Here is an 11,491-nt window from a genome sequence, read left to right on the forward strand (position 1 = left end):
ATTGATATATGTATCAACAGGTATAAGCCCTGCATGAATCATCTGTAATAACCTGCTAACCCCAGAAAACTCGTAAATTGGTATCAGAGCTATCATAGATAAATTCTTTACTTTAAGAAATAATGGAAAACAACACTGACATTAATAGTACAAATCCGCAAAAACTACCTATAAACAATGAGAAAATTACAGAAAATATTCAAATTAAAGTAACTAAAATAAGGAAGAAACTAAAGAAACTACATGTAGAATATGAATACTTAAGTATCACAAAAATAAACAAAGTTAGACTATCTGAATTGATCGATATAATATCTAAAACAGAATATAGATATATTTGTTATCTAAAAAAGAGATGAATAAGGAAGAATTCGCACTAGAACAGAAAACATATGAGAATCCAGAAGGATTAAAAATAACAATAATATTTTCCAACTTAGGAAGAAGATACAAGAAAATAGGAAATAACCTGAACTTAATGTTAGAAAAGGAAACTGTAAAACTAGAAGATAGTTTAACCGCAATGGTTAGAATAACAAAAGAAAATGAAGAAATAGATAGAAAACGAGAGATTAAAGAAATACAACAGCAAGCTAAAGAAAAAATACAATAGATAGAGGAAGTAAAAAATACTAAAATAACAGAATTAGAAAAAGAATTAGAAATGCTAAAACAGCTATATAATAATAGACTAAAAGAAAGAGAAAAACGTAAAGAAGAAGAACAAGAGCTAAAATTGACAAATGAGATAGAAAAGTTCAAATTACAGTTAGAAGAAGTACAGGAGAATCCTGCAAAAATAAGCATAAATGAAATAAATGACCAAAGTGATAATGACACAAATCTAGAAGAAGACTATTCAGAAACAAGTGAAACATACACAGAACTAATAGAAAAAAATAGAAAAAATAAAAACAAATCCCGAAATAAATACAGGAGATATGAACGAGGATAAACCAAGCACATCAGGAGTAAAAAATCCAAAACAATTAAACCCAACCTATTATAGAGTAAGTTATGATGCATATGATAGAAACAAAACATTATGGGATAAAAGGTTAAATAAGAAATGGGCACCAAGACAGATAACTGAACAATATAATTTTTTAGATCTAGATTGTGTAGCAGATATAAATAAAACAATCCAATTATGGATCGGCTACATCTCCAAACAACTAATAGATAATAAAATTGCAATAGCTGAAACACCAGGATATATAGAAAGAACACTCATAGGAACGGTAAACTATGGTTACAAAATTTATCAAGTGAAAGCTTAGATACATTAAGAAGTAATAAAAAACTTGATGGCACAACTGCAACAACAGTTACCGATATATTGTATAAATATGAAATAGCAATAAGAAATGAATTTAGTAGTATGACAACAGAAGTAGAAGAACAAAATAAAGAAAAGATTACAAATAGAAATTTGATGACAAAATTAGCAATATGTAATATGTGTTATATAGACGAATATACTTGTGCATTTAGAGACTATTATTATAAAGGGACATATAGTTCGGATGAAAGCAAGGAAATAAGAAAGTTATATTTTACAAAACTACCAGAACCGTTTAGTTCAAAAATAATAAAAAATTGGAATGAAGCAGAACTAGCAGATACTCTAGGAGCTCGAATAAAATTTCTACAAAACTGGTTTATAGAATTATGTGAAAAATATAAAGAAAAGATCAAAATGGATAAAATATTAGTAAAAAATCTGGCATGCTGTAAAAGTAGAATAGCACCCCAATTTGGATGCACAGATAAATATTACAAAACTGAAGGAAAGAGAAAAAGATATAAATCAAAATATTCAAAATATAAGTATAAGAAACCAAGAGGAAGATATTATGTAAAAAATTACAAACATAAAAAACCATATAGAAAAAAGAAAAGACTAACAGAATGTACTTGTTACAATTGTGGAAAGCTAGGACACTTAGCTTAAGATTGCAGATTACCAAAAAATCCAAAGAAGAAACAAATTACCGAAATAATGATAGACAATGATAAATATACACAAATAGAATATGTAGATTATGAATTAGGCAGTGAAGACAGCATATATGAAATATCAGAAAACGAGTTCTCAGAAAATGAGTTCTCCGAAAATGAAAAAGAAATAAACAATAATATAGAGGAATCAGACGAAGAAAATTATGACTGAAAAAGATATACAAATTATACAACAAGAAGAACACCAAGATGAACAATATTCAGAACAGAAAATAATATTTGACGCCACTATATTTGAACAAATAAAAGGAAAAGAATTGGACCTAAGCATAGACAAAATATTAGAAGTACCAACAATAAAGAATTGGTTTAAAAGACAGAAAGAAGAATACTATGTAGTAAGCCAAAGAGAACATATAATAGATTGTAAATACATTAAAGGTAAAGCACGAATACCAATTTTAAATAAAAAACTACTAAATAAAGAAATACAAGATATAAAAGCAAAAAATCCAATAAAATATGTACACTTAAGAGGAACGGAGATACTAATAAAAGCATGTTTTAGAGAAGGAATAGATACCCCTATAGAAATATACTTGACAGATGATAGAATTGTACAACCTATAGAAAAGAGTATAATAAGTGCAGTAAGAGGTAACTTAATATACCAAAAATTTAAATTCATAATAAGTGCCAACTATTCAGTAGCAATAGATGATAAGAATATAGATAAATCATTAGTACTATACTGGAAAATGTCTGGAATAGAACTAGCACCAGGAAGTAAGATATTCAAAGCAAAATGTAAAAATCTATATGTCTTAACGACGAAACATAAGGTAACAGCTAGAAATAAAATAAACAGGATAAAAATAGAAAATTCATTCGAAAGAATAGTATCAGTTATAGACAACAATGATTATAGTTATAAGGAAATGGATATAGAAGAAGATTTAGAAATAGTAAAAGAAAGATTAAGCACGTCAAAACGAACAAATAATAAAATACCAGAAACGTCATCAAGAATAAGTACATCAAGAAGTACATCAAGAAGAATAGATTACATAACTCCACAAAAATTAATAGAACAAAAAATAGAAGAAATAAACCCACATCATTATTATATAACGAGAATAATGGACCAAAGAAAATATTTAATATTAATAAATACAGGGCAGGAAGAGAATTATGTTATAAGAGAATTAATACCAGAACAAGAGATAGTAACAATAGAACAGCAAAATTCAGAATTGCCAAAAGCATTAAGAAAAAACGAAGAAACGACTGAAAAAGAATTAATTATAGGTGGAATACCAATATTAATAAATTTTAAAATATATCAAGGAGATAAAAACATTACACTAGGAATAAAATGGTTAGAAAAAGTCAAACCATATAAATTAGAAGATAGACAATTAACAATAAGTTATGAAAATAAGAAAATAATAATAAAAAGAACTTTGATATAATGCCAAAGATATACATACTTGCCAAGATAATAGTAGAAGGATACTATAATAGATATTATACACCTATGATGGATACAGGAGCAGAAGCTAACATGCGTAGACATAATTGTTTACCAGAAAGTAAATGGGAAAAGCTAAAAACCCCCATAGTAGTAACAAGATTCAATAATGAGGGAAGTATGATAACATACAAAGCAAGAAATATAAAAATACAAATATGGGATAAAATATTAACCATAGAAGAAATATATAGTTATGAATTCACAAATAAAGATATATTATTAGGAATGCCATTTTTAGATAAATTATACCCACATATTATAACAAAAACACATTGGTGGTTTACTACCCCGTGTAAACAAAAATTAGGAGCAAAAAGAGTAAATAATAAAGTAAGAAAAACAACACCCTGGATTAAAGGAAGTGAAAAGATTACCCAAAAATTAGAAAATGTAATACAAAGCAACCATAATATAGAAATAATCATTTTCTCAATAAATAAAATAAAACTACTACAAGATAAATTAGAATTACTATATAATGATAATCCACTCCAAGGATGGGAAAAACATAAAACAAAAATAAAGATTGAACTAATAGATGAAAATAGCATAATAACACAAAAACCTTTAAAATACAATTTTAATGATTTAACAGAATTTAAAATGCATATAAAGGAATTATTAGACAATAAGTACATACAAGAAAGTAATAGTAAACATACTAACCCGGCATTTATAGTAAATAAGCATAGTGAACAAAAACGAGGAAAAAGCCGTATGGTTATAGATTATAGAAAATTAAATGCAAAAACAAAAACATATAATCTGATACCAAATAAAATACTAAAAATCAGACAAATACAAGGATATAACTATTTCAGTAAATTTGACTGTAAATCAGGATTTTACCATTTAAAACTAGAAGATGAATCTAAAAAGTTAACAACATTCACAATACCACAAGGATTTTATGAATGGAACGTATTACCGTTTGGATATAAAAATGCACCAGGTAGGTATCAACATTTTATGGATAACTACTTTAACCAATTAGAAAATTGTATAATATATATAGATGATATACTGTTATATTCTAGAACAGAGAACGAACATATAAAACTACTAGAAAAATTCATACACATTGTAGAAATATCAGGAATAAGTTTAAGTAAAAAGAAAGCAGAAGTAATGAAAAATCAAATAGAATTTTTAGGTATACAAATAGATAAAAACGGAATAAAAATGCAAACCCATATAGTACAAAAAATAATTGACTTAAATGAAACACTTGATACAAAAAAGAAGTTACAATCATTTTTAGGATTGGTTAACCAAGTAAGAGAATATATTCCTAAATTAGCAGAAAACTTAAAACCATTACAGAAAAAATTAAAAAAGGATATAGAATATCATTTTGACGAAAAGGATAAAATACATATACAGAAGATAAAAAATATGTGTAAAAAATTACCAAAACTATATTTCCCAGATGAAAAGAAACAGTTCACATATATTGTAGAAACTGATTCTAGTGATCACAGCTATGGAGGAGTTCTAAAATATAAATATGATAATAAAAATATTGAACACCATTGTAGATATTATTCAGGATCATACACGGAACCACAAATTAAATGGGAGATAAATAGGAAAGAACTATTTGGATTATATAAATGTTTGTTAGCATTTGAGCCATATATTATTTATAACAAGTTTATTGTAAGAACAGATAATACACAAGTAAAATGGTGGATAACACGGAAAGTACAAGATTCAGTAACTACAAAGGAAATAAGAAGACTTGTATTGAATATACAAAATTTTACATTTACAATTGAAGTAATACGAACTGACAAGAATGTTATTGCAGATTACTTATCAAGACAAAAGTACTCAAACTGATGAGAACCAAGAATCGAAAGATATATTTGCAACCCTTACTACCCTATCATTACAGATGGATAGTATGGGCAAAAGATTACAACAGCTAGAAAGTCAGTAGCATGACTATAAAAATGCGGAGCTAAGTCGATCGGAAGACTTAAAAATTCCAGAATTAGAAGGAGACGTTGGGAAACTCCAAAAAACCCATGACAAAGTTTGTTTACCTACAGCTGCAGGCACAAGCAAACAGGTGAATAAGAAGCTACATACCAATGTAAATCTAAACAACGTATTTGATAAGCCATTTACATCAAAAAAGCCAAAAGAAGCAATAGTTATAACCCCACAAACTACAACCTATGCTAATAGCCTACACCACAACAAAAAGGTATATAACCATATTACTCAAACATATATTGAGAATATATATAAAATTCAGACATTTCTGAACCTAAACCCCAGATCAACTACTACTAGAGATCCAACACAGGATTATGTAACCCAAAAACTACAGGGATATAATAGGCTAATAGCCCAACCAAAAACAAAAGTCAACCTAGTAAAGACATGTTACAACTACGGACTACTTAGCACTGTATATACTTACGAAGGAGAAGAAATAATTGGAATACCAGAGCTATACAAAGCATTTGTCACCTTCAAAAGAATTACAAAAGGCGACCTATTCTTCATCAAATTCTATACAGCACCAGCTGAAATACTATATGATGAAATAAAACCCATTATACAGGTGATAAAGATAGGACTAACACGAGATATGATAATACCGGAAGAAATAGAGCAACAACCGGAGATACAGAAAATGGAGATACCAAGTTTCTATGCCAACAAAAGAATAATTGGTATAGCAACTATTATTCAAGAACTAGCTAACAATTATCTACAAGGAAATGCTATCTGGAGCTATTATTCCAGAGACCAGTTAATGATATATGCCAATTCAAAAGAACTACGACAAGGAGATATGGATGAAGTCCAAAAATGGATTTTATCATTGCTAAAACTAGAAGCACAGCCAACTACAAGAGCCTTGAAGAAGGAATTTATTTCTAATAAGTTATTAACAAGATACTACAAACTAGTGGGACACAAATACCCAGACCACATATGTTCGAAATGCAACGGAGAAGATAACCAAGTACCAGAAGTCCAACTAGAATAAAGGTATCGACAAGAAGACAAAAGAAGAAGAAAGCTATTGAAAAATGTAAAAAGGGAGTCACGTATGTAAAAAAGTCGTAAAGTAAATAGTAAGAGTCACGTTCGTGAACAGTAAAGGTCGTTCATGAATAGTAAGAGTCATGTAAAAAAGTCATAAAGTAAATAGTAAGAGTCATATTCATGAACAGTAAAGGTCGTTTGTAAACAGTAGGAGTCGTTTAAATTTTCTATATATAGAATGTAAATCCGAGGAAAAAGGGACATCCACATCCAAAAAAAAAATATATGATTATATACAAACTTTTGAAAGCTATGGAGCATTCAAACGAGTTACAAAACCAGGTAAGTTTATTCATAATCATGTTTAACTAAACTCTTATATTCCTTATAATCTCTTGAATATCATAATTGTTTATCATGTTATAGTACTGTTATAAAGAACATCTTGAGAAAGTTTGCCTGTATAATAATGCTGAGAGTAGTTAAGCCCAGACTATGCCATCCTAAAGTGGAAACCAGTAGGCAAGGAAGCCGTTTAGGGGAGTACACAGAGTTGAGGCGCTGTTAGGGTAAATGATTGAAGCATGAAAAATATGGTAGTGACCAGAAAAGATTGTTCAGTATAACTTATTAAAATATGATAAACTCTATGATAAACAAAGAGGTTAGAGGGAATATGTTTAGTAAACATATGATAAGGATAAAAAATCTGAATGAACAACCACACGTATTTATTAGAAGAAAATATTGACTACAAAATACTTATATTATATATCTTTAACAGACTTAATAACGATGTTAAAAGAAAAATTTATGATATTCTAGTTACTTTTGAAATAATATATGTAATGGAACAAGCATTTACAGAACTAATTGTATCACAAGAAATAGATATATTAGATCTATATGAATTAGATTTATATTCAGATTAATGATCACATATCAAGTTAATAAAATCTGTTTATAAATGAAACATAACACTTTTCATTACATAAGATTCTATAACACCCAGAAATGGAAACTTCTTAAAAACCTTAGTAACATAAATAGAAAACTAGATTGTGTTAAACACAATATTAAAACCTGCAAATACATAATTAGAGTTAATAGGCTATGTAATAAAGCTTTATTAACTATAGAAAAAGAAATTGAATTCTATGAAGATAATCTTGAAAGTTATCAACACAGAAAAGAATTAATTCTGAGAAATATAGAAACCATTGATATATGTATCAACAGGTATAAGCCCTGCATGAATCATCTGTAATAACCTGCTAACCCCAGAAAACTCGTAATCTCGATCACTGAAGTAGGACGTGGCCAACTCTGAACTGCCTCAATCTTCTTGCGATCCACCTTAATACCCTATCTTGATAAAATATGCCCAAAGAATGCCACTGACTCGAGCCAAAACTCACACTTGGAGAACATAACATATGGTTGCTGCTCTCACAAGGTTTAAAGCACTACTCTCAAATGTTGCTCGTGCTCCCCCAGGCTACGTTAGTATATCAAGATGTCATCAATGAAGGTGATGACAAAGGAATAAATATAAGGTCTGAACACCATATTCATCAGGTCCATAAATGTTGTTGGGGAATTAGTCAAGCCAAAAGACATCACCAAAAACTCATAATGACCATATCTGGTCCGAAATCCAGTCTTCGGAACTCCCGAATCCCGAATCTTGAACTGATGGTACCCTGAACTCAAGTCAATCTTAGAGAACACTTTAGCACCCTACGATTGGTCGAACAAATCATCAATGTGCAGCAACAGATACTTGTTCTTGATGGTAGCCTTGTTCAACTGGCGGTAATCAATGCACATCCACATCCTATGAAGATCAGAAGGAAACACATCGGCAAACTCCCGAACTACTGGAACTAAATCAATTGTCGGAGGCTCTGCGGTGGTGTCCTGAACATAAACCAGATAAGCCAAACACCCCTTCTCAACCATATGCTGAGCTTTCAGGAAAGAGATAACCCAACTAGATGTATCAATTGTGGAACCCTTCCACTCTAACCTTGGCAACCTTGGCATCGCTAATGTAACAGTCTTGGCATGGAAATCAAGGATGGCGTGGTATGGGGATAACCAATCCATGCCCAGGATGACCTCAAAGTTGATCATATCAAGTAACAGGAGATATGCTCTAGTCCCGAAACGACAGTATGTGACCACACAAGACCGATAAATCCAATCTACAACCACAAAATCGCCCACAAGACTGGACACATAAACATGAGTGTCGAAAGGCTTAGGAGGGATAACTAGGAAATGAGCAAACAGAGAGTATACATATGAATAGGTAGACCCTGGATCAAATAATACCGAAGCATCTCTATCGCAGACGGAAATAATACTTGTGATAACGACATCTGAGGCCAATGCATCTGGTCTGGCTGGAAGGGCATAGAATCTGGCTGGAGCACCGGCTGGCTAGCCTCTACCTAACTGAGCAGTAGCTCCCTGTCCGGCCTCCACCTCTTGGGCGGCCTCTACGACTTTATCCCCCGCCTCTAGATGGTTGGGCAATCGGTGCTACAATCATGGGCTGCTGACCCTGCTACATTGCCTTTCCCGGAAGTCTGGGGCAGTACCTCCTAGAAGCCTGATGGCTTGTAGACCCACTAGAAGAAGCCTGAATAGCCGGTGGACAGTATGAACTCTCCGGCATAGCACTTAAATAGAAACCAAAAGGACCTTGGGGACTTGAATACCCACTGGAGGTACCATGAATAGATGACGGGCGATAAGAACTCTCTGGTATGGTGCTAAAATAGGGGCGCGCTGGAGCACCCCGAGTAGGTAGTGCTGCTGAATATGGGGGTCTACTGGGCTGACCCCTTCCCAACTGACCTCTACCCCTAGCCGGGGCACTTCTTCACTCTCCGGAGAATCTATCCCTCTTGTCATGCTGCATCTGCTCCCTACCTCTTAGACAGTAGCCCTCGATCCTCCAAGCAATCTCTACCACTAGCTGATAAGAAGTCCCCATCTCCACCTCTCGGGCCATGTTGGCCCTAATGCCAGAATGCAAATCTGCAACAAACCTCTGCACCCTTTCTACGTCAGTAAGAAGTATCATCAATGCATGGTGGGATAACACAGAAAACCTCGCCCCATAGTCGGTCACGGACATCTGACCCTGCTCAAGCTACTACAACTGATACTGCAGCTCTTCCCTCTCAGAGGGTGGAATATACTTGTCCAAAAACAACTGTATTAACTGACCCCAAATGATGGGAGGAGAACCTGCTGGCCTGCCAAGAACATAGGACTTCCACCATCTACGGGCTCTGCCCTCCAGCTGCAAAGTAGTGAAGTTTACCCCATGTGACTCCAATATCCTCATGTTGTGTAGTCTGTCCCTGCACCTATCAATGAAATCCTGGGCATCCTCGTGACGCTCACCCCTGAAGACAGGAGGGTGTAACCTGGTCCATCTGTCTAATAACTTCTGCGGATTACCATCCGTAGCTGGTCTGGGCTCGGGCACCACTGCAGCAACTAACTGGGCCCCATCCACGAGTAGTGCACCCGGAGTTTGATACTCTGCAACTGCATGGCCAGGAGCTTGTGCAGTAGAGGACTACGCTCCCCCTCCTACCTGTGATATATCTTGATCTGCCAGAAATAAACCAGCCTGAGTCATGGTGTCCATGAACCGCAACATACCACCCATGACCTCTTGGAAACTCGGTGCTGTCATAAAGTCTGTCGGGGTAGGCTCAGTTGTGGGCACCTTATCCTGCTCCTCAATGATATGATCTCCCATAGGATCTGCCGGTAGGGCTACTGGAATAGCTCTAAGATGTCCTTATCCCCTCCCTCGGGCCAGTGCCCTCCCCCAGACTCTTCCTCGGCCTCTAGCAATGGGGAGCAGCTCCTCCCGGGTTTGGAACATTTGTCGTGCATGTCCTCACCATCTGTGAGAGAATAGAAGAGGGAAACTTAGTATACCAACCACTACATGATAGAAAATGAATAAAAAGGAGTTTTCTAACACCCTATAGCCTCTTGAAGATAAATACAGACGTCTCCATACTGATCCGCAAGAACTCTATGAGGTTTGCCCATGACTTGTGAGACCTACGTGAACCTAGTGCTCTGATACCATGTTGTAATGACCCAATTCCATTATAGGTCATGATGGCGCCCAACACCATTGTTAGGCAAACCAACAGGGAAATATTAATAAGTTCTAGTTTTTATTTTACTAAAACAGTTACAACAATTTCTTAATTCGAATTTAAAACAAGTGATAATTAGTAACGTACAAAAATAATTATACAATCCCAAAAGAATAGTCTACCAATGTGTGTGCCAAGACCTGGTGTCACAAGTATGTGGGCATCTAGTAGAATATACAAAAGAATAAATCTATCCTACTGTCTGGAATAAAATAGACAGCCAAAAGTAAAGAGAGACTCCATCATGCTGCTGAACGGCATAGGAAGGGAGAAGCTCACCGGAATCTCGGACTACGATCAAGAATGCGCACCAGACTGGTAGCCAGATGTACCTACCTCAGATGCTGTACAATTAAGTACGGAAACGTAGTATGAGTACATAAACAATATGTACCCAGTAAGTATCCTGTCTAATCTCGAAGAAGTAGAGACGAGAGGTCGACTTGATACTTACTAGGGTCAATTAATATAATAAGAGTTTTGCTAAGCATGTATAGCAAAAACAAGTAACAATTTATAGCAAGAAGTGGTAGGTCATTTCCTGGATAATATAGCAATTAGACATTTACATTTCAAGGCATTTAACAAGGTACGTCATGAATAAGATTTCACATAAATATCATGCGCACATTATGCCAAGATCGTACGGCCCGATCCAACAGAAAAGAAACTGTGCACTGCTAGAGGATCGAATGACGCGAACCATAGATGCATCTATTTCTACCGAGGCAATCGGCCCGATCCACAAATATCAATTATCATCAAGAAGGTACATAAAGGTGCATTTATA

At 33.8% G+C, this 11,491-nt stretch overlaps 1 protein-coding gene across 1 annotated transcript; it reads left to right on the plus strand.

Moving 5' to 3' along the window:
• Positions 1–2,900: 2,900 nt before the first annotated feature.
• Positions 2,901–7,769, plus strand: LOC107827947 (uncharacterized). Its single transcript, XM_075224200.1, has 3 exons — positions 2,901–2,927; positions 5,439–6,262; positions 7,742–7,769. The coding sequence occupies exons 1-3, from the start codon at positions 2,901–2,903 to the stop codon at positions 7,767–7,769; spliced, it is 879 nt and encodes a 292-aa protein (XP_075080301.1).
• The last annotated feature ends 3,722 nt before the right edge of the window (positions 7,770–11,491 follow it).

This window comes from Nicotiana tabacum, chromosome 11 (assembly GCF_000715075.1).
Source record: "Nicotiana tabacum cultivar K326 chromosome 11, ASM71507v2, whole genome shotgun sequence".
In the NCBI taxonomy this organism is placed as follows: Eukaryota; Viridiplantae; Streptophyta; class Magnoliopsida; order Solanales; family Solanaceae; genus Nicotiana; species Nicotiana tabacum.

Excerpts from the sequence above, each read along its gene's own strand:
- LOC107827947 (XM_075224200.1), top strand. The coding sequence starts at position 2,901 with ATGGATATAGAAGAAGATTTAGAAATA. Across the intron at positions 2,928-5,438 it reads TAGAAGAAGATTTAGAAATA|CATGACTATAAAAATGCGGA; the intron begins GTAAAAGAAAGA and ends GAAAGTCAGTAG. Across the intron at positions 6,263-7,741 it reads AGCTATTATTCCAGAGACCA|GTATAAGCCCTGCATGAATC; the intron begins GTTAATGATATA and ends ATGTATCAACAG.